General features: G+C 33.4%; 1 protein-coding gene across 8 annotated transcripts in view; it reads left to right on the top strand.

Moving 5' to 3' along the window:
• ckd (cracked) overlaps positions 1 to 25,108 on the top strand; it is a 60,545-nt gene that overhangs the window by 32,302 nt on the left and 3,135 nt on the right. For 2 of the 8 annotated variants that reach the window (XM_070111113.1, XM_036372423.2), the window contains exon 2: positions 23,943 to 24,474. In XM_070111113.1, coding sequence (XP_069967214.1) covers positions 24,429 to 24,474 — 46 coding nt within the window. In that variant the 5' untranslated portion in view covers positions 23,943 to 24,428. Of the gene's footprint in view, positions 1 to 455; positions 1,066 to 2,719; positions 2,744 to 20,396; positions 20,415 to 23,942; positions 24,475 to 25,108 lie in introns of those variants that run through there. The other 6 variants (XM_036372424.2, XM_036372430.2, XM_036372428.2 and 3 more) reach the window with 6 other exon arrangements.

The raw sequence follows: 25,108 nt of genomic DNA, 5'->3' as shown, positions 1-25,108 counted from the left end.
CGCATTGTTGTTGTTGCTTTTTTGTGTGCTACATCTAGTTATGTCGGTATGTAGTTCAGTGAATTGCTAATTAGCGACAATGCGAAACAGTGAGCGTACTCAAACGCGTTTCAAACTTGTAAATTTTTTAAGTCAAGTTATGCATAATTTTTGTTTTCGGCTCGATTGTGCGCTCAAGCGCCAATTCACTCAGTTCGAGCACCGATTTGGCTGGCTTCGAACGCGTTCGTTGCAACACCAACAACGTCAACAAGACTGCAATTGAAGAGTAAATTCCAGCAGCGCTGTTGTTGTTGCGCCGCTCTTTTGCCACCAGTTGCCTTGAGTTGTTGTTGCTTTGCATCGGTTGTCTTGTCGTCTGCGCCACCTTGTGTGCTGGGCTCTCTGCAAGCGCTGTGGTATGATGATGGCTGGTTTGTTGGCCTCATTGTCAACATTTTGCCACCTTTGGCGCGGTGTTGATGTTACTCAGTGAACGTGTTTAACGTGGAGCGGTTGTGTGCGCGCTCGTGTCGACTTTTGGCGAATAATATTTCCTGCTCGTTTCGTTGGTGGACTTTTGTTAGCGTTTAACGGCTTAACGGTATACCAATAATTTGGGTGTCTGTGTGATTGCAAAAAGGTATTTGAAGCGTCTGGAGTGGATTTTTGCAAGCAAATTGGAAAAAAATTTAAATTAAGTGTTCAAATGGTGTTGCGAAATTTTTTTAAATAGTATTATAGATACATAATATAACGAAGGGTTTACAATATTTGTATAATTGACAAGAAATTTGTTTTTTCATAACGGAAAACCATCTGTAAAACCCCAATATCAACTTAATAGTTGAAAGATAACAAATATAAAAAATAAATAAATAAATAATAAAAAGTCTTCCACTTGCTAATACTAATGCCTAATTAAAGTGTGCATCGGTTACACCTGCACTGCAGCAACAACATACCAGACGCGAATGACAGTTTTATTGGTGTTGGGAAATCTGCTGCAATAAAAAGAGCTGTAGGCAGACGAGCAGAAGACGCGACACTGCACCAACAGCTTCCGGCTTAAATTACTTGAAAGAGGTGCGTTTTCCTACATAAAGTAATAATTTAAGTTTAGATAGTAAAAGTACAGTTATAGTAGAATTCAAAGAAACATAGAGGAAAAGTCGGTCCTTTTAGTCTCGTTTTCATCAAATTTTTTTCAATAAATTTTTTTAATTTTATAGTATTTAAAATGGATCTCACAGCTTTTAAAGATTTCTCAATTTAAACATTTTTTACTTTAAATTCATAAGAGCTGTTTATTAACATTAAAGAAGAATATAATTTTAGAGTACTCTGCCTAAGAGATATACAATTTATTAGCTACCTCGGTCGAACTAGAGTTACCTAGTTGTCTCAACTTCCATTTCTCACCAGCCCAGTGCAGTTCAGTGGATTTTCTTAGTAAGAAATATTAGTGATTAATATTCGTTACACATAAAAAGAAAAATAATTATCATCGGTTTCACCAAAGCTATAGTAACCTTCACAGGTGCATTTTTCGTAGCATAAAAGGGTATAAAAATATCTCTAATTTATTCTGATTTTGATCAGAAGGTCGGTTTGATTGGCAACTATTAGCGATATGAACAATATGCTCGAAGATTGTAGCGATGGCTTGGATAGTAATCAGTGCTACATTTCGTATCAAATAAAAAAGTTTTTCATACAAGGACTTGACTTAGATCGTTCAGTTTGCTTGAGAGCTATACTTGTTATCAGCGGTTCTCAAAATTGAGCCGCTTCTTGGTAAAACAAAACTTTTGAAAAATTTTAGATCGATAACTCAAATATTGATAGATTAATTCGCGTATTTATAGATCAACAGACAGACGGTCATGGCTATATCGTCTCAGATTGACGCTAATCATTTATATACATACTTTACAGGGTCTCCGACGTTTGCTTTTGGGTATTACAAACATCGTCGCAAACTAAATTTACTCTATTAGGAACAAAATAGGTTCTGCTTGGAATCTTCTAAGTTGCATCGAGATGAAATTTCAATGGATATAGCATTGCATAAACGAGATTGATAAATGGCACCCAAAACGATAGGTCGCAGAGTAAATTGGTATTCAATATTTCGTGATTTTGAAAAATGGACAAGGGTTCAATGTTTTGTAACTGCGAGTTTAAATTGGCTAAAATCAAAATAGCTAACAATTCAGTTAAATTTTCCAACAGTAGGGCACTGTCGTCAGAGTCATCATTCAAGAAGAGTCATGTGTCAATAATGAGTTTGGGAAAAATCCTTTTATTGTAAACTTCGTGTTTGCAAGTTTTGTGTAATTTTAAGAACAACATAGAAGTTCGGTTGTAACTAAGCTCAAACAAAAGTACGAAATTTAATAAATTGAATAGATAATCACTAAATAGGGTTTATTGGGTCTAGGGAAGGTCTCGAACATCAGTGTATTAGATATAAAGGGGCTAGGGGAAGCACCGATTCGATTTTTTCAATTTAGAACACTAGGGCACATAATTATCAAAGCAAGTAACTATCTGAATTTCATTAATATTTCTCACAGATTGACCCACATTTGCGGTAAAATTCAGTCATAAGCACAGAGTATAAGTCTACATATTCGGAATCTGGGAGCTTGAAATCAGATTTCGACCATTTTTACTGTGAGATGACATAACTTGAAGACAATTTTTTGCACAAATACTGTGATGTAAAATAATCATATGGAATTTACAAATATGTTATATGGTAAGTAGGCGTGGTTATCATCCGATTCTACTCATTTTCGGATTGGATAAAGAGGGGCTATCAAACCTTGTTCTAAGCAAGACTTAACCTATTAGAGGGTGATGATACGCCACTATTGTTCGTAAATTCTTATACTACGCATATATATTTATTGCATTACTGCATGTTTATATATATAAACTACTGTAGTTTCAACACTTTAATTTGTATTTTCCAACGTAAAGGGCTTTTTACTACTCTTAATGTTTTCACAATCGAGCCTCAATGTGTAGCATACCAACACTTCATTAAAGAATCACAACGTTGCGCATGCGCAGTGAATCAACAGCGGACAAAAATCTAAATTAACCAAATACAGTGAGGCCACGCTTTAAAGTTTGATTTTATAACATAATTGTACTTGGGAAATGCATGAAAAAAGGAAGAAAATGAATACCTAGAATATAGTCAAAAACAAGAAAAACAGCCTCACAAGTGCACTTTTTATACTGAAAAAGATTAAAAAAAGATTTTCATCTTTATTTTGATCGGTCAATTTGTGAAGCAGCTATATACTATGGTAGACCGATATGAGCAATTTGGATTCGGAGTTCGTAGCGTGATCTTGGACAATAACCTATGCCAAATTTCTTGAAGATCTCTTGAGTTTTTCACACAGGAGCTTGGCTTTGATCATTCAGATTGTATGGCAGCTATATCGTATAGTGATCCGATATTGACGGCTTCGACAAATGAGCAGCTTCATTATCTCATAAACTAAACCGACTCAGCTCTTCACGCTGATCAATTTTATATGTATATACTTTGTAGATAATTTAATAAATGGGAACAGGATGATACTAGAGATATTCGAAATCTTAATGCTTTACCGATTGATTCCTTACAACTAAGCAAAATATCAAGTTAAAGGGCTAACATAGTTTTTGATTAATTTGCGAGTATAAAAAGTTAGGTTTGTACCGCCTTATACGCAATACTACTTTATTCACAAGCTTGTGGAGCGCTTGTTAATATTAACCGAGTTCCACTGTATCTAAAAACCCCTACTACCAATACGCACCAGCTGAGACTGCCTATACACCAACACACACGAGTATATGTCTGCGTACCTTTGTGTCTGCACAATTGAGGGCACTATGGCACTCTACTAAGCCTTTACTATCTTTATTGCCATTTTACTGCCTCTAAGCAGCTGCTGGTTGATTTGTTTGGCGGTTCGCTTGCAATTGGAGCGTCGCGTATGATTTGCTGTACGTTATCTACCACACACGTACACATGCGCACCGTACTGACACACACACACCCGCAGGCATGCGAACACACTTGAAATGAGTGGTAAAGAAACAAAATTATGTAATATTGTAAATCGGCGCTTAAATGCGGTTTTACCGCCACACAAATTACAGCGTTTATTGTAATATTATTTGTTACCGTTTTACTTTATTTTGCAGCGATTGCTAAGCCTTTGTTGTTATCGATTTTTTCCTTAATATGCACAAAGTGCGTTAACGGAAACGAAACAGAAAGTTAATTGCCGGCGCTGGCTAATAATTTCTTGCGAAGTGATTTTGGAGAAACACAGACGCATTTCGTCAGTTTTAATGTTAATGAAACCATATGCGCGGTTGAGGGTAGGGTTATTGCAATAATGTGTTATAATGTGAAATACAGTGCATTTGTTTAGTTTAAGATTACTATAGGTGTATGGTATATATATTTCTTCATCTTGAAGTTAACTAATTATAATTAGAAAAACAACAATTTTTTTTAAAAATATATATTTTTTTATCAAAAAAAAAAAGCAAAGAGGTTACTAAAAAATGTAAAATGAAAATTGAATTTGGTTTTCATGAACCAAAATTGGTGCTAACCAATACAAAAAAATTCGCTCACATCATTTAAGACATATTCCATATGATAAAAAAAAAAATCAACTACGGGTGCACCGAAGCTAATGTCCTTTAAAAATAATACAAATTCTATACAAGAACTTGATTTTGATAGATCCGTTTTTATGGCACCTATATGCTAGGGTGATTGGAACGGAACAATTTGTTCGGATATTATTTCGCTGCTTTGGACCATAATTCATGCCAAATTTTGTGACGATATCTAATCGGATAAAAAGGTTTTCCATACAAGGACATGATTTTGGTCGGTCGCATTTTAGGGCAGGTATATGTTATGGTAAGCCAAGAATTAAAAAGTTTATCGATAGAAAATTGCGTGTGTAAAATTTTAGACCGATATCCCAAAATCTAAGGAACTAGTTCGCGTATATACAGATAGACGGACAGACGGATATGGCTTAATAGACTCAGCTCATCTCGCTGATCATTTCTGGGTGTTCGCGCTATAGAAATCAGATGTCCCAGTTAAAATTTAAGTATTCAAATAGTTGAAATTTTTTTTTAACTCAGCATTTTTCCATGTTTTAAGCTATAATGACTAAGAATTTAGGAAGAAATATTTCAAGAGCTCATATATTTGTGTTATTTTAAACATTTCTCGGCAATAGTAAAATAAAATAGACCTCATAAAAACCCAGCAATGGCCTTGTGGTCAAATATGGGATCCTGGAACAAACTCATAATTCTAAATATATTCTATATATACATATGTATGTGTACTAACTATTGCCACAATACCACAAAACCTTTAGGAGTTAAGCTTCACATAAATAAGTATGCTTGCATGAACATAACTGCTAGTCGTTGAGTTGCCGCATAGCTGCGCATGCGCTTTAACCACATTTTAATAGAAGAATGCGAAGAATGCAACAGCTCCGATACACTCAATTACTGCATAATTGCGCACATCTAACAGATTCTATATATGCAATGACGCAAGAGTAATAGAAATACACAAACACAAATAACAATTGTAGATAATAAAAAAATTAAATGCAACGTAAAATATTCGTATTTTTGTAAACAAATAGTCATTTAATACAAAGTAGAGTGGTGCTGAGAGCATAAATACAAAACCAGATTGACAACTCTCGTTAAGGCACGTTTGTTGATAACTACGAGCCTTCACAAACATAAATATCTACATGCATACATACTTATATATATGGCAGTACTATTTTCGTGGAGCAAAAAGTGAAGCTTACAGCTGCAGGAATATTTCCAAAGTATTACTTAAAGGTGGTTAACGAGTGTTGTCGCATTAAAGCAGTGTCAGGTAGATCCAAAAAAGCTTTGAATGGGCTTTGGCCATCATACTCAACAGCCTCAACATCTCAGTATCCAAAAACAGAGTATTCGGTAGTTTTATTGACCTCATTTTCCAATTGAATTCGACCAAGTTGCCTTATATATTTCAAGTAGAGTTTTGTCCGATGTCAGAGCAGTAGTTTTATCAAGTTTTTCGCCCTATAAATATACCATATATAGATATATATATTGGTACCAGCGACTATTTTCGAAATTCCGTAATGCCTATTGTTACTATAATATTAGAAAGTACACTATTTCGAATAATTAATCATTCCTCTACTGGATATGCGATTATAGTTTTAGGTAAACTTTTATGTACCTTGGAAAATATGATTAACAGCAGGCGAAATAATATATATATATTGAAAATACATACATACATATATTTGAAAACATTCTACGAAAATTTGCAGTTGATCCCGCAAATAGTTTTGGAGTTATAATATGTAATCTCAGCTTGTCCGATTGACTCATAATTTGTACACGATCTCCTCAGATATTTTTATCAATTAATGAGCGAAGGAATAATTAACAATTTCGGTTTATAAGCCACTGTGGAATGTACCTTTTTTCACATAAAATGACCTTTGTATTAGGGAAGCCGCCATTTTGTCAAAATTTTGCCCAGTCTTTCAACCATTACTAACTCTTTTTTTGGTTTTTTGGAATTAAGCTAATGTTAAATCTTCCTCACCAGTGAGTGAGGAAGGTCTTCCTGGAGATCCACTAAGGAAACAAGGGAGTCCCAAATTTTTCGCATGAATTAAAGTATATTAAGTTCAGTATATTTATATTATTATTATTTATTTATAAAATAACAAGCCTCTTCAAAAAATAAAATACACAAAAAAACTTTTTTTGATGTGCAAATGAATGTAACCCCTTAAATGGGTGATTTAAGAATCAGCTGCTTTGGAAATGTAAAAAAAAAATTAGAAAAAATCATAAAATTTAAAAAAAATTTCTGATATGATATAAATATTTTACAGACTGTTATAGAGGTTTATGATAATTACTCCTAAGTCTTAAAGACATTTTTAACTCTCTTCAAACATAAATATACGAATTTTTTATTCAATGTGTTATAAAAGCAAGTTCCTAATACTAAAATTAGCAAATTGCAAATTTGTGGAATATAACGACTTCATTTATACTGCTGTTTGTGCAAGTGTATACTAGTATTTCTTCCTAATCAAGAATGCCTTGCTCTGAATACTTAATATGCTGGATGTTATTTGACTTAGAATTCAGGCCACCTCGAGGAAATGTGCCACGCATCGAAATAATCAAATTAAATCAAATTCTCTTGATTCAATACAAACATACATATCTGCATACTACATACATGCATATGTGCTGTATTTTGTGCGCAATGACACAAAAATAGACGAATTTTAGCGAGAAGCAGGCCAAATCATACGCTTTGTGGCATTGATGATAGAGCGACACGCCCGGATATGCCACTTGACGTTCGCTTTGCGGCAAATGAGTGCGCTCCAACACGTTCTATTCGCCAAGCAAATAATCTCAAAAATAAAGAAGGCAAAAAAAAAACCAATTAATTTTGAATTCATTCCAGTTCTGCGATAATTTCACCGCTTTTGAGTGACATATTTGCATGTCTTACGTAAGCAGCTTGTTTAGCACAGCAGACGGCGTGTGTGATTTAACAGTTATGATTGAGGCTTATATGTACATATGTGTGTGTAAGACCCGCATATGTAACGCTAAGCTGTTATGACTGATTTAATTATTTCATAAACTAATAGAAATTAGCAAATCATTGAAATATGCGGTTGATATTGTGACACCCATACACACAGCCATACTTGTACATACAAGTACGTCAATTCAACTGCAATATTGAACGATTTTGGTTTTTTTTGTTTTTTCTAAAAAGAACACGTTCCACTTGCATACATTATGCGCCAGCGCTTGCAATAGATTCACGTGGAAATTTACTTGAAAAACTAGTTTAGCTCTTCAAAACTTTATTTAGTGCATACTTGGAGTTTATACTCGTACATATTCCAATATCAGACATATTTGCAGTTACAAGTATGCATGCTGCTATGCTCATACCCAAACATATCTAGATATATGAGTGTATGTGCATTCATGCAAATCCGCTAGTCACTTTAGTGCGAGGAATGCAGCAAACACAAAGAAGTAAAGATAAATAAAAAAATAGAAACAAATATCCATGGACTTCAGATGCAGAAGAAGGTAATTTTCATAGGTTTAATACTGAGGCTGATCACTCTCTTCTTGGACAATTGTAGATCGATACTTTGTAATGTCAAAACAACCTTCACATATAGATTAGGAACCTCATATATTACCAAGTGCTTTGAGTGGAATACAAATTGAGTTTTGATTCCAGCCACTAAATTCTCTGAATGATTGAAGGTATGGCATCCATGGTATTTCTATTGTAATATTGCGAAAAATGGACAGTTCAGGGCTGAGATAATTCTACCTCGCCTTCTTCAAGGCACTTCGTCAGTTAGAGGTTAGGAATTTTTAAACTCATCGAACAAGATGAACTGTGTTGAGAGTAAGTAGTCCTTTCGACTTACTCCAACAATATCTTGCAATCGCGCAGAAATTGTGGTTCATGAGCGCTCAACAAACTTACGTGAAGCGCAGCAGTTCAAGGCCAGAGACAACGCAGATCTAAAATATATTTTACTACTTTTCAAAAAAGTTTCCTAAACCCAACGTGCAAGGTGCTAACTGTATCCCAAATAATAGCTAATACCACCTTGTTAACTGATTTTCGAACTTCCAAGAAATTAACTTTAGTTGAACCACAATAATTGAAATTTTGCTTAATCAGTGCAGGAGAGATACGCAGTTGGTTAGAAATCCGTTAAGGGAGAGTAGAAAAACTGTGTAGCGCAATTGGCAATTCAGAAATCATTCATCTTGAAGGAAGTCAAGAACTCAGCGAAAGTTAACGAAGAGCCGTTGAGAGCATTTTTTGTTCGAAGAATTGGAAGTCCTCTCTCAAGTTGTGGGCATTTGTGGTTAAAACAGTTTACGAAAGTGGGCATGGCCCCGCCTTCTAATAAGTTAAATGTATATTTCTTCTAAGCCATTGAAGCTATATAACCACAAATTGCGCAAAATAAGTATTTTTGATACTTCCTTCAACAGTGTGAAAATGGATGAAATCGGATAACAGTCCCACCCACTCCCTATTAAACGGTTTTGTTAAAAACTACTAAAAGTGCGATAAAACAAATACTAAATGAGTCAGAGACATTAAATTTTATATCCGGGATAGCACAAGGGCGCATTAAAGGAACCGATGCCAAGATTGGACGATTGTCGTGACACCGCCGACATTTAGGCGAAATCATATATCTTCGAAACTACTTGTTCAATTTGAACAAAACTTGTTACAGTAAATAATTTTAACAATTCCAATTCACAGTGAGAAAATGAGCACAATCGGACTACAACCACGCCTACTTCCCATCTAGCACAATTTTAAATTTCGTATGATCCTTTCACTTTCCAGTATACAAATCAAGCACCAAATAATATATTAGGACAAGACTTTGCACAAGTAGTGCTTTTGAGATATACCATCCTAAGTTTTAAAATTGTCAAAATGGGACCATAACTTTTCAAGCCCCAGTTACGGAATATGGGGACCCCAGTGCCTGGTGCTAACTTTTTATTGAAAATAACGGTCAGTCTGTGTTATATATTATATTATTGCAACTTATCGAAAAACTTGCGAACTTCCGGTTTACTTCATAACGCATATAGATTTTCGTTATTTTAAAACACCTTATGCCGAACATGTCGTTCAATATGTGAGTTATATACAATAATTATAAAATTGCTAGAAAATATGATCTCAAGTATACTTCAGCAATGTCAAAACTAACTCAGTTAGCACACCCCTTTCTGTCTCCAATATAGCCTGTGTATTAATTTCCGACTTTACACCTGACAAAATGTGTGATACTTATTGAAATTAAATGAAAATGTTGTCTTAAAAATTGTGTGGGAATGTGAATGAAAGTAGTCTACACTTTTGTCCAACCCTTATAAATGACCTATAATATAGCTTAATAAAATACAAATTTGATTGTAATCCACTGACGATTTCGTCAAATAATGAATGTTGAATTGTTTCGCAACATTTTTAATATAAAGTCCTCAAACCTGAGGGTATATTCTTTGCTTGATCTTTGCAAATTGCAAGAGTATGAAAGGTTCTGATCCACCCAAACTTAGTCCTTCCTTGCTTGTTAGTCGCTGTTGTTTTTCTCTCCACTTTAGATCTATCCACGAATATGTTTGCTATCTAACGAATAGGCATATGATACTCGAATTAGATATACCATAGCCGGAAATGCTACAAGGCGAAGCTCATAGGTAAGTCTAGAAAACGAATACATCTATTGAGTTTTTGAAATGAAAAAGTGGGGTGATTAGAAAGTCATGCTTATACATATATACATACATATATCCTTGCCCATTTTATAGGTATTTCTTTGGCGGTTTCGCTTATAACGGGATCTCTTTTAATTCAGGCTAATTGCTTGTCCTTTGGAATTTTCTGCTGGTGAATGATTACGTAATAGAATTTTTATGCTTCTACGGCAGCGACAACATTACAAAAGCAGAGCAGAGCACAGCTCATCTGTCGTTGTAACAACAACACGTACAGCGAAAAGAGAAGCTGCACAAATAAATGTTAGCTTTTAATTGTTTGTTGTTTATCATCGATATATCGTATATACATATGCACATATTTAAGATCTGTTACACTAGATCGCTTGTTGTTGATGTCTTTTAGTCGCTTGACAAGTCAATTTCGCACGGAAAATGCGCTGACATCATGGAAAACAATAAAAGTAGCGATCAAAAGAAAATAAATTAAAAGTATACAGAGTATATTATTAGCAAATATATATAACTGACCAGGTATACATTATTACCATGTTTACAAGTGTATGTTGGGTTATGAGGCGCAAATGCCTAATGCAAAGTAATTGAATAGCGAATTGTTTGCGGCCTACCTCCTATATACATAGATAACGGCGGCTGTTGAGAAATGCAAAATATGGACAATGGATGATAGACAGGAAGGTGTTTTACATTGTTGCTGCTGCTATTATTGCGCGACGCATTGCCGGTGCTGATAATTGGCGGAACTGTTGATTGGCCTGTGGCTGTGCTCGGCGTGCCAATTCATTCGGTGACCATTGAAGAAGTCAATAAGTATGGAAAAGAGGCAAAGTAATACTGAATAATAAACATTCATACTTCATATACATATGTACATATGTGTAGAGTAAATAATGTTGCATTTAATATTACATGAAATGTTTAATTTACATCAAAGGATGTCCAGAGGCGTAAAATAATTTCAGTATAAACAGTTTTCTATAAAAATTGTGCTGCTTTTTATGCATATTTCGAAAAGTTTGTCAAAAAACACAAAATTTAGTTCAAAACTATACGTTATAAATCCAGTATCCTTAAAGATGAATGGAGTTTATAGTAAAAATGGGCGTGGCATCTTCTGTAAAAATTGAATTTACTTTTTAACAAATAAATAGTAATTTTTAGACAAATAAAGAAATCGAGTATCAGATTTTATAGAACGAGCTGTGCGAATATGCATATACCATCAGGTCAAATTTAACCCGGACCCATAGGAAACAAACTAAATTTGAACAAATTTTAATACACATCTTTATTATTGGCTTCGAAATAGGCTTCTCGGCCAATAAACACATAATCATAGTCCAATATCTTCTACACTTCTTATAAGCCTCGGCTAAGATAGCTTCAATGCCTGCAGCGACTTTAGATTTTTTCGGTTTCGACACATTTTCGGAGCGCTATTCGCTAGATTTTGGACTCTTTCGACGTCATTTGATTTAAGTTTTTTTTTTAAAAGTCTAGCACTGACACGTTTAAAATTAGGATATGGATAAGATGATTTCAAAATGTGTTATTTGATTCTTTGTTTTTTTCTTACTGTAACCCCATTCAAATTTTTATAATAATTCCCAAACCAGGTATAAAATATAGAATATTATTTTCCGTCTCCCATATAGCCGTACAAGAGCCATAGGTCACATGACGCAAAAAGTTTATATAGTCTAACCTAATAATAATAATATTGCCAATAACAATTTAATAAACGAAGTCATTAGAAAAAGCTTACGCACCCTAATAATCATAACCAGCATAACTAATTTGTACAAACACATACACATTTGCCTACACACATACACATTTGCCTCCACACGTACATATATTTGTTGCCATTAGAAATTATAAAAGTAGCATGTAAAGGAAAAAATAGGCAACCATCACTTCCTCTACGTCGCAACTGACTACCCGGGCTGGCACGTTTTTCTTTGCCACTTATGCTTAGCCACATAGTGTGTGCGTGTGTGCAGGCGACATTGGTGGCAATAAATTGCAAGACAACCGACTGGAACCAGTTGACAACAGGCGAACGGGCGCTAACCAACTGCGTCTCCACCAAGCAGCTGCCTGCCATCAATGAATCGGCCTAGGCAGCTACAACAAATCAACAAATCGCCTGCTTTTTCGTATTTGTTTTTCTAAAGCGCTCGTGGTCATTTTGCAACATTTGTGATGAACTTGAAAAAGCCGACGCATTCGAATGAAAACAAGGAAAAAGAAAATGTGAAAAACAAACAAAAATCATAAAAACGCACGCACATCTGAACACAACGAAAATCAAATTGCATAAAATGTGAGGTATCGAGAAAAGAGCAAAGAGAAAATTCAATAAAAAGCAAAATAAAACCAAACGAAATAACAAGAAAAGTAAACAACAAAAATAAAACACCACGAATATTGTTTACGATGAGCTGCATCAAACCGGTTGTACGCAAGCTTAGTCTATGTTGACCATCTTTATTAATATGTTTTTAAAACAATAATATTTTATGTATGTTTGCTTTTGCGTCACCGAAACATGTTTTCCGTTACTTATCGAATATTGTACAATAATAAATTCCTGCTTAATTAAATGGTGTAATGGTATATACTTCACCAACTAATACATTTAGTTTCAGTGAGCATCCTTATTATTTATAAATATTTGTTGTTGATATACCCATAAACTTGAACTGAAGAGTTTGGTTAGGACAGGTTGAGATCTCTTGTGCTACAACGTAAGTAAAAAGAAAGAAAAACAAGAAAAAACGTTAATGTAGTTCCGATGTCATATTCATAAACCCACGTCTCGTCACCAGTAATGATGAGTTTGATGGATTTGAGGTTCTCTGCTATGTTGTCAGGCATCTCTTCTTCGACCTCTACTGGAGGCTTTTTTCGAAAGATTAAATTCTTTTGGTATGATTATAATATTGACTGGCTTCACTCCCAAAACATTATCCCAAATTTGTTGCTTTTACTTTTTCGATTTTATCATAATTAACACAAGTGAAAGGACAACTCGCATGAGTCAAGTTTTCGATGACTTCGCGAACTAGGCTGAATGCTCTTCGCCACTCTAACACCTGTGTTCGTAATTAAGTAGACCGCCAAAATATTTCTGCAACATTTTTAATTAAGCTGATTAGAAGCGCAAAATTTCTAGCAAATTCGTAGTTAATTTTTTTTTCGTGGTAAAAATCGCCGAGATAAATTTTTCTAAAATTTTTTTCGGAAACAAACATCTACCAAACACGAACTATCTGACATATGGACATAAAAAACATTGCATTAAGTTAGGCTTAGACAGGAAGGTTATCAATATTAAACAATAAATAAGGAAGAAATATTCCTCCGTAATTTAGGAATCTATTGCATTCATTAAACGGGCGTTTTTTTCACAACAAGTGGAACAGCAAAGTAATGGAAGATGTGTGGATAGCAATCTCCTGACACTTGTTTAATTGCATAAACATTCAGAAGCACAAAGAATAATATTGAAATTAATTAAAAAGCTGTTTTGCCATTCAGTGTAATAATTAAAACAATACCCACGGAACAAATAAGAAACTAATTGTTTTAGAGACTGCAATAAAATTAAATCAAACCTCACACACCAATCATTAGTCAGTGGTGATACCAAAACCAGCTTTCAGCTACTTGTATGACGAAATATGTTACAAGGGCAGAAAATACATAATCAAGTGAGAAATTATAACTTCAGCGCATCAGCATTGGCTTCGAAGTAGAGCTCGACTGGAACGTAAATGCCCGGCGGCGGTAAGTGCAAATGCACTCAAGCAAATCCAATTGAAGTTGTGTTAAGTTGCGTTAAGTTGTGTCAAGTTACGAAGAATTTAACTTCGAACGCTTGCCGATGGCATCGGCAGATTGCCGTCTCGGGGTGTTGGCCAGTCGACAAGTAGCCAACAAGCGGTCAAACAAGCTATAAGCTATACAGATCACGAGCGTTCGCTTAAGAGTATAATGAAGTATAATGGCTTGTTGTATAGCTGCAAGCGGTCGCATTGTTCGATGACACTTCAATATTTACAAGTAATGCGTAATGTAATTTAAGGAAGCAGCAATTGGAAGATATAGCATGTGTATATGTATATCGCATTGCAGAAGAAGGGTAATTGGTAGACCTTAACTTGAATGGAATTAAAAGCGTTCAAAAGTGACAAGTTTTAAAAGTTTGATTCGAGGGCTTGATCATAAGAGAAATATTCAAGTAATCAGCAATGACCTTTGTATGTATGTATATATATATACATATCTATTTGTGATATGTGTCGCATAAATATTTTTCAAAAAGATTTTTGCTGGAGTTGAAGGATTTACTGTTCAACTAAGAATTAAAAAAGCACATATTTTTATATTAACACTCATACCAAAACTCGGTAAGAGCACTTTTTCAGAATGCCTAAGAAAAGCAGAAATTTGTTCGGAGTAGGAATGTAAAATTCCTTTGTTCTTGCTGATTTAGAAGAGCTGTCCATAAGATGAGGAAGTAAGAATCTACTCTTGCACCAGAAATCTAAATGAACGAGCCAGAGTACTAGACGAAATCTTAGGCATCTTTGCGAACATGTTGAATGCATATAATGATATTGCACGCTAGAAGAAAAACTGAGGCCATTACGTGAATGAAACGAAAGGTTCTGTCAATGAGATATTTATAGAAAAAGATTTCAAGAATTTTAGAACTCTCATTTCAAACAACTGAACATATTCCTGAAGTCTAACAAACCCTATGCATTGAGGGGGTAATATTTTTATACTCTTGCAACAAGTTGCTACCTAAAACGTAACGAGATAGATATAGCAAGACCCTATATATATAATATGTATATACATATATGATATATGTAAATGATCAGGATGAAGAGTTAAAATCCGCGTTACTGTCTATCCATCCGTCTGTGCAAACTGTAAATTGAGTAAAAATTGAGATATCTTGCTGAAACTTGGTACACATGTTTCTGGGCGCCCTAAGAACGTTGGTGCAGATAGGCGGAATAAGACACTGCCATGACCACAAATCGCCACTAAACGAAATCCAATAAATTTCCATAACTAAGCTCCACAATAAGATACAAGACAAGTCATTTGGTATAACGAATCACTTGGGGAAGGTGCATCTGCAATTAAAATTTTTTTTAAAGTGGGCGTGGTTTGGCCCTCTAATAGATTTAATGTGCACAACTTCCAAACCGCTTGTCCAAATCGAGCCGAACATGTTCAAGCCCCTAGGTACCGAACTTGTGATTGTGTGTGTATATAGATGACTTTTTACCAAAAATATCGATCAATGTGTGAGATATATAATTGAAATTCAGAGAAGGTCCTTTCCTTGTAGTAGTAGGTCTGTACGTCAAAAATTGATTGAATCCGGTACTCCGTTAATACTTTCCTTAGCCTCATATACTTAATATAAAGATTTTTGAATTTCCGGGTGACTTTATACCTCATACTTGTATATGAAAAAGAAAAAAGTGTGTTTTATTCATAACAAGTCCCTAAAATGGATCATATCGGGTTAAAATTAACTTACTTCCATGTAACTAATAACAGCTTTTACGAACATCCGGCTGATTGGTACTCACATACCATGAGTTACCTTATTGAAGCTCTGGGAACATTTCATTAGTTTGTACAAAACTACCTCCAACTCCCATATACTACTTATAATGATTTTCGTTATTCTAACAAGTTTTATGGATAATATGTCGGTAAGTGAGTATTATTTATATATAAAATGGTTTTAAAATATGTATGCAATCAGCCCGTAACTTTCTCTATTAACCGTTTAGGTTGGTCAAAATTTGTGGTATTTTAGCGAAATAAAATGGACAAGTTTTCTTAAAAACTATGTGGTTTAGCGCTGAATTAGAGTGGAATTGGTCTATACCTTCGTTTAAACCTCATATCCATAAAAACATCCTTATATAGAAAACGTTCTATTTGACAAGATATTTTCACGAAAGTTGTTATGGATTATTGGCCAAAGCATCGCTAAAATCTCTGAATCTATTGTTAAGATCGGACCACTAAAAATTGTAATAATACTTTAGATTTTTAGGGAATAAATTTCTATCGGCTGCGGAGCCTACCGGTTAGAAATGTGCGCTTTTTCTGCGCAGAGATTGAGTTCGTTCCCCTTCCCAACCAGTGGGAGATTTTTTTTTCTGATAGCGATAGTTCCTTTGAGCACATATGTGGAATAAAATGTCTTTTTATAAACTTCTTTACCTGACGTGAGACGACTTTGACTTACGGGTCGTAATTTATTTGAGGAGAAAATAGCATAAATGGGCTTACCAGCAATGCAATATCGTTATTATAAAGTTTCTAAAGAAGTTTATAATTATTTATAATATATATGTTCTGCACTTTTTAAGGGCTTCAACACTTGTTCGCACAAATAATATAGATGAAATCCGTCACACATAATCATACATTTTTTGGCGTGCGTAATTTTATTTAAATATAAGTTTATTATTTTTACATATTTTAAAGAAATGTCAGACCGGTTGTGTGGTGTGTGCGAATCTCTATAATCACCTCATAATCTACACAATCTACGCTCTATAACGGTTGTTATTTTGTCATCTTAATATTACACAAATTTACTTTGTTAATGAAATTTATTAGACATATTGTGAAACCGCTATAAAAACCACTGACTGTGTGACGTTCACTTATTTATAGCTAAAAAAATGCGTTGCGAAGGAAGCGCGCAGCACAAAAGGTTACGCCTAGCCTCATAAATATGCCTATTTTGTTGGGTATGGGTGCACGTTTTTGGCGTAATTGCTGAAATACGCGTAGACAAGTTTAAGAAATTTGCAAATTTTGTGAAAAAAATGAAGGTGCTTCTTTAACCGACCAAATGCTTTATACACATATACATATATGTGATCTTTTATATATACTTTCGTATATTCCATTAGTTATATGATATATATCTACTTTGCTTAGAAATGAACGTTTCTGTATAAACTTGCTAATATATGACGAGTGATTTAAATAACAAACACCTTTCGGTTTCACACATTAATTTATTTGTAATTTGATTGTTTGTTGAGTTTTAATTGTTTTATATTGTACCGCAATAACGGTCCAACTTGAATAAAATAAGCGAAATGAAATTAGGTTGGAGGTGTGGAATCACTCGTCAGCAACCTTGTCGTGGTCAGTTAATGAACATTGTTTAGATATTCATAAGAAAATTTGAACAATTAATCAAATGTATTCAACAAGCATTTAAATCAATAGCAAATCCAAGTTACCTTTTCAAATTCACACATTTATATATAATATATACGTTCATACATATATGCACGCACAAAGTTAAAATATCTTTGATTTTTGTCTGCATATGAATCGAACGCTCACAAAGCGTACTATTGTCTGCCGGTTTTCGCATGACCTTGTAACGCATTTTAGCATCTTAATTGCTTATATTTCTGATGCATCGCAACGCCTTTGGTGTGGCCAGTGGTAATACAGTTTCCGCTTGGTTATGCATATACATACTTACAAGTGACTACGAAGCTAAAGCTTAGCTTGGACTTGCTTTCAGCATTTATGTAAATGCATTTTTATAATATTGTATAAAGGTGCATATACATAACATATTAGCATATTGAAAGAGCATTGAACAGACTTAACTAAGATGTGAAGTCATAAACTGTCAATACTGCTGACAGCTGTCAAAATTAAGCAGACGTTTATTATATTTTGCGCGAATTTAATAAACTACTTTTTCTTAAATACTTTTAAATAAATAAAAGGGTAAAGCAAATCTATAAAATTATATTAAAGACACAGGTGCCATGAGGTTTCTAGAATGTAAAGGGTTGTTTCCAATAACTTCTCATTTCGTCACCTAAGGGTTATTATACCTATAAAATATTGAAATAATAATATTTAATATCAAATGGTTAGAATGAGCTTTGGTGAAGATAATAACAAATAAATAATATTTTTAAAAATAACTATTAAGTTAAGTCCATTACTCCATTTAAGATGGAATGAAACCATCAAATAAATTCACCTTACATTATGGATTCCAATAGCGCAATGACCCGGCAGTAATCCCACAACTAGGGTGAGCCAAGCCTTACTAAAAGCAAAGAGCTTGATGGATCTCTTACGATCGATATTGGCTCTTGCGGCAGCGCATGAACCGATAGTAGCCCAGCGTTGTTCAGTCAAGAAATTTATTGTCCGATAGGAAATAATTTGATAATTTATTAAATGAAGATCGATTATACTATAATTACACTTTCGACCCAAAGGTAACTTTAAACATTTTATTTTATATTTTTATAGGTCAATAGCACCTTGTCAGCAAGGATCACGTTAATAATCCCTGGCTTTTCTCTTTCAAATAATAATAGTGTATTTAAGCGGGCTTTTCACCATATCGGGCTTCGTAGCCGAGTTCGTTGAAGACTTTTTTTATATCTTTAATCCGAATAGAGTCCTAAGGTCATGGTAAAAACTTTTATTTCTATTTCTGCTATGAATAACTATTCTTAAGCGCGCTGAGATTTCCAAGCCTTTGAAAGATTTAAAACCTAAGGTTTAGCGTGATAAATTTTTAGGTTATATGAACCAATTTTATAAATACTAATTTAAAAAAGTATAAAAATTTAATAATATTAAGGCAAATGTCACAAAGTTACAATATAAATTAAATTGTAACAAAAGCGAAGAGCGGTACTTTTCAATGTCAACTACTTTTCAAATCAGACAGCACATTTATTAAAAAATATATATAAATAATAAATCCACAATAATGCAGTCACCAAAGAATGCACACCAATTAAAGTGATGGGAAGCGAAATTTTAAATAAATAAGAAGTCATAAATTTTCCGTGAAATGCCAAGAGGTCAACAATATTGACATATTAGCTAAATACCTTAAGTCCACAAATTCCGCTACCAACAAATAAATGATTACCATGGCGAACCAATCACCTGAGCATTGCAGACGCAAACGTAGAGGCCGATTGCAGACAAATAATTGCCGAACACGTCGAACAGGTTGCGAACTGGTGTCGGCGAATTACAGATGTCATCGCTGATGCTTGTGGGAATCCATTAAAACTGCGCTTATGCCTTTGCTTGCACGCATACATTTGCACGTATTTAATTGTTTTCGTTGTCATTGGCGAATAAATGCGACTCATCGCCGACATAATTGACACAGCATAAATCGCTGCCGGCTGAAACATAGAAAAGGCAGCTAGAAACAAATCGCTGCACATTTTGCAAAGCCGTGACAAATCGTTAAGAATTTGAGAAAACAAATAGAAAATTTAACATCGTTAACTAAACATCTTAATTTGCTTTGTTCGATTAATTATCGGCGATTTTTCAGCAACCGCGCTTCCCACACATTAAATTTTTTTGTTGGTTGATTTGTTTGTTATTTTAATTTGTTGGTTTTAGTTGCGGAAATAATGTACTTAAAATCAGTGAAATCTGCTGACAATTCATTATGGCGTTCATTTGCTTGTTTGGTATAATAATTATGCAATTTTTTTTGCATTGTGAAATATTTGGCATGTCATTTTTGTACGGCTGGTTTCAATGATTGAAGAATTTGCTAATTAATCAACTTGTCACCTTTAAATGTAGAAATGTTTGTGTAACTGATTTCATTTATTTTAGCTTATTGTCGTTTTTTGTCTCCCCACTGGCAAGTAATATTTGATGGTATTCTGTGCCGTTTGAAATTCGAATAGACGTGTTACTCATACGACCCGTAGTCTTTACTATAAGCCATTTACTTTGGTGTTGTAGTTATAGTTAATTTTAAGACTCTTTTTTTTCTAAATATAATATAATATTTAATAGACAGGTAATTAAAGAGTTATCCAAAATTTTCAAACCAAACATTAATTGTTTAATTTTGCAGAAAATCTTTTCCAGTTTTACACTCAACGAAGAAGCATCAAAACAAATATTGTTAATCAAAACTGCTGTTTGTAAGTCTTATTATTGATAATAATGTTTTTGATAAAATTGGTATTTGAAGTATCAGATTTGTTTTGCCGCTCAATATTTATTTAGTTAAGAGGTTATATCTGCTTGCAAATCAGCAAAAAGGTACTTTTTTGTAAATTTTCTTTGAAAAGAAATTTTATTTAATGTATAGATAAAAAAAAATTGCCATTACAGAAGTACATGTACCGAATCACCGAATCATTTTTAAAAATTTTTGATTTCCTTGTATAGCTGATCCCCAGGAGGACGACCGAAAAAATATGTCAAGATTTTCCTGCTGTACTGAAGCTGCAATACCTTTCACTGGTGCATTTTTTGTAGCAAAAAAGGGTATAAAAAGATCTTTATCTTGATTTCGGCCGAACTGAACAAATTCTCCCGGGAGAGTAGCAATTTTTAGTTATAATCTTTGTCAAATTTACTTTGTCAAATGAAAATGTCTTCAATACAACAACTTGAGATTTATTGGTCAATTTCTATAACATCTGCGGATTCTCGTAAGAATTTATATGCAAATGTTCTCTAAGAGAAAGTAGTAACCGATCCCAACTCGAATAAGCGTAACTGGGAGCTTCTAGAACAGAACTTAATGATTTTCGATTTATTTAGAAAAATTGAAGCAAACAGAGCAAAGAATCAGTTTATTCGCTTCAGAGTTTCATTATACAAGAAAAAATGTAGATGTGAAAATTGGGTATTATAAATATATAATAAAGCATGCATTTCATATGAATTACAAAATGTAAAGGTCAATAAAATCTAGTTATAATGATAAAATTTGTACTGGAATTTGATCTATATTTTGCAGTTTAAGCCGATATTTGTAATCGATAACTAGATAACCCTTCTCATACAGATACATATATGTACACAAAAAAAAATTATCTTCGAATTGAGTTCACTTCTTCCGCATATAAAACTACATACACACCCCAACTCACTCGGTGTCATCATAATTCAATTACAAGAATTTTTTTTTTTCGAAAAGATTTTCGAGAAAGATAACTACGCAAAATGCATTTGCACTTAAACACTAATAAAGCTAAAAATGCCTACCATACAGTTACGTAAAAAATTAAATTTATTAAAGCTTCTTCGGGCCTACATTTGTTAACTTGTTTATGAGCTAAGTCATCGCTCAATCCTACTGCATACCATACTTAACTGACTAAAAGTTATTTCGGCTATGTGCTGCCATTGTGTTTTAATATGAAGCAAATTTCTAACAAAAGACATTTTTCACTCTCAGTCCGTTAAACAGAATTGAAGCTCAATATTTTTTAAGAAAAAATTTGCATACATTTTCAAATGAAAAATAAATTTAATAATTTTCTTTATTACTTGTTTATTTATACTTGTTGTTAACATATTAAAATAACTAATCAAATCTAATATATTTTTAAACCTACAAAAAGACTCTTCTGTTTGTAGATCGACAAGAAAAAATTGCTAAAGTATGCCTTTCTGCATATTTTGCGACCAGACAACTTTTTATTTAATTTTTATTAATTTTCATGCAAATTTTATAATTTGTGTATTTAAATAACCAACACTAAAGTGTCACATAAGCAATAATATTGAAGCTAAGCCCTGCCCACTAACACTTCTGAAGTTGGCAAGCAATTATGTGCCTACGGCATTTAGTTATGCGCCAACCAGCTAATGGACTTGTACATTTTATGAGGATTGGAAACCATATGTGAGTAGCTGAATAGGTATTAGTTGCAAAAATGTGGCATGTAGATATTTCTGTCATGATTGAGAATAATCGGGAAATAATTACCAAGAGTCATATATTAGAGTAATTTGTTTCGAATTTTAAATACGAACTATATTTTTCGAAAGATTTATGAAAATTTGCATTATCACCATATCAGATTGCCGTAATGCTATAGTGGTGGTAATTTCATTGATATGGAAATTGTGTAAAAGTAAACATGTATATGTATAGATACAGGGTGCGACTTTCTGTTATTGACAGGTAAATGATGAAGAACTTTGAAGAAAAAATTTGTTTTTTTAAATTTAGTCCTCTGCAATATTGGCCACAGAAACTTAAGATCCAATATTGATCACTGTTTGGCATCTAATGTTCTTTTATAGATTTCAAGGATGTTATTGTTTTGAAGAGAAGATTAACATAATTTAGTGACTTCTATCTGACATTTGCTAGAACGATTCGTGCACATGGCTCGAAAAATAAGAATTCTGGTTAACAAATTTACTTAGGCAATATAGAGGCTGTTCAAAATCAATTTCTGGTTACCGTATGAAAAGTTTTGGTTCTGTTTCTTTTTATAATCTTCTTTATTAAGCGCCTAATAATTTTTACACTTCATACTCGTCGTATCAAGTATATGGTTTCTTTCTGAAGTCAAATTTAACGTACGCCAGAATTTAATAATTCCTCACTTTATTTAATATGTGTGACTTGCTTATAAAATTATTGGGTTATATCCACTTGTGAGTTTCAAAAATACAAAAACAAGAAAAAGCATTAACGAAGAAACGTCGGCTGCACTGAAATTATAATACCCTTCACAGGGGCATTTTTTTAGCTTAAACGAGTTTAAAAACAACTTTAATATGAGTTCGATCGGTCAGTTTGTATGGCAGCTATACGCTATAGTCGTCCGATATTAGTTGTGCAAATGAGTAACCTCTGAGGGAGAAAAGGACGTGTACAAAATTTCAGACGATATTTCAAAAACTGAGGGAATGGTTCGCGTATATATTTTAAGCTGCTCTGAAGTTCAAACTGTCATTCTCAAAAGCTGGCTTTTTTATGCGAAGCCGCCATTTTTCCACTCTTGCATCACTACCTGTATTCATTTAATGTAAGGGATTTGAGATAATATCTACCAGACTAACCTTTTCACCACCTTACACATTTTTTCGAGGGATCTTCTTTTTCAAAATGAAGCACTTATTTCTAAAGTAAATGAAACTATAAATATAAGTGTACATTAGTTTTATTCATTTGTAAAATAATATCACTCCTCAAAAACAAAAAAAACATTACGGAAAAACGCGTATTTTCTGACTTGCAAGTGGATATAACCCCTTAAGAAAACAACACTCCCTGTTATAAATAAATGATTTAGTTTTGTTTTTATTGTTTTATATAATATATTTAGTATTTTAAAGTTTTTAAATCCCATCCTGTTTTCTTGTAAGCGGCTGTAAGGTAAAAAAAATATATAATAATTATAATAATATTTAAATGCTTTTTTTTAAGTTTGAAAACAGCAAAAGGCAACAATTCTATGCAAATTGTTTCGATGTTTTTATCATTTGCTTATAAACATACTTGGAAAAATCTACAAAAACAAATACTAACGTCTGCATATAAACCTCTTAACTTCTATGAAACTTTTATACAATATTTTAGCAAATAGAAAATTGTAAAAACTAGGAAATAATAATAATTACTTTGATAATATTAATAACAGCCATAAAAAATTGTACGTGTATAACACTAATAAAATTTTTCACTTTCTTTATTGCAGTGAATTTCTTAATTACCAACTTGTAGCCCTTTATAAGCCAACTAACCAATTGACCGAAGACCCCGCCACTAGCTAAAGCAATGTCAACGACATCGGTTAATATTTAGGCCAAAGAACTAAGCAACAGCACCACATGTGAGAGTGGCTTGTGCTTGCCAAATCGAAGACACCTGTCAGCCCTAAATTGTTTTTGCATTACTTACTGCTTCTACGAACTATGGACGTAAATAAACACACTATACATATATAAGTATAAGTATATATGCAAATAAAAAACACACACACGCACATTTAAGCCTATAAAACGCAGCTTGATATTAAACTCAAGCCTGTCGCTTTCTTTTGGCCTCCATTGCCTCGTAGTTGTCACACGATCGAGCTGTCCAACATTGGTGTGGACTGAGTGGTGAACGCCGCTTTTGAAGCGTATGGATAAAGCTCAAGTACAGATTATTGCACATTCGGAGAATATTTCTATGGACGAAAATGGATTACACTAAACGTTTTCTATGGCTTTCCGGCATTTTATTAGGTGAGCATAAAAATTTTATATATCTATATTTATATATGTGTGTATTTATATATCATTGAATGAATTTAAAAATTATTTTCAATATAGCGTTGAGTAACGGTTAATTTGTTGATGTATTAATTACTCCATGGCATTTTGATTTTTGATTGGTAATAATTAGTAATTGTTGCTGGTTAATGGCTAATGACTACCTTTTGCTTCACTCTCTCGGCCTCGACGCTTTGTTTATATTGAAAACACTCGCAAACTAAACTTTATTTTACTAATTAGGTTGTATATAAAACTTGTTATTGAAGTAAGGCAAAAATTAATATTTTCTGCATGAACTTGAAATGCTCATTAAGTTTTAATTGTTAATTGGCGAATGTCATTTCGGATATTTGTTTGAAGGTAATGTGAAAGTAATTGGAAAGTACATACCTACATATCCGTATAAGTGCGTACAAATTTTAGGCGAGTTTGAGTTGTTAAGTAGGTCAAGTCCAAATTGATTCCCTTATGTTTTATTTGTTATTTTAATTTTCAAATATATTTATAAATAATAAATAAAAATATTTTTCTTCTGCACTCTACTTGAATTCTGTTTTTATTCCAAAATCCACCAAAAACTTACCTTATAAGAAAAGAGATACGA

This window comes from Bactrocera oleae, chromosome 6 (assembly GCF_042242935.1).
Source record: "Bactrocera oleae isolate idBacOlea1 chromosome 6, idBacOlea1, whole genome shotgun sequence".
Classification (NCBI taxonomy): Eukaryota; Metazoa; Arthropoda; class Insecta; order Diptera; family Tephritidae; genus Bactrocera; species Bactrocera oleae.
Note: the sequence above shows the minus strand (reverse complement) of the source record. Positions and strands in the feature narration are given on the sequence as shown.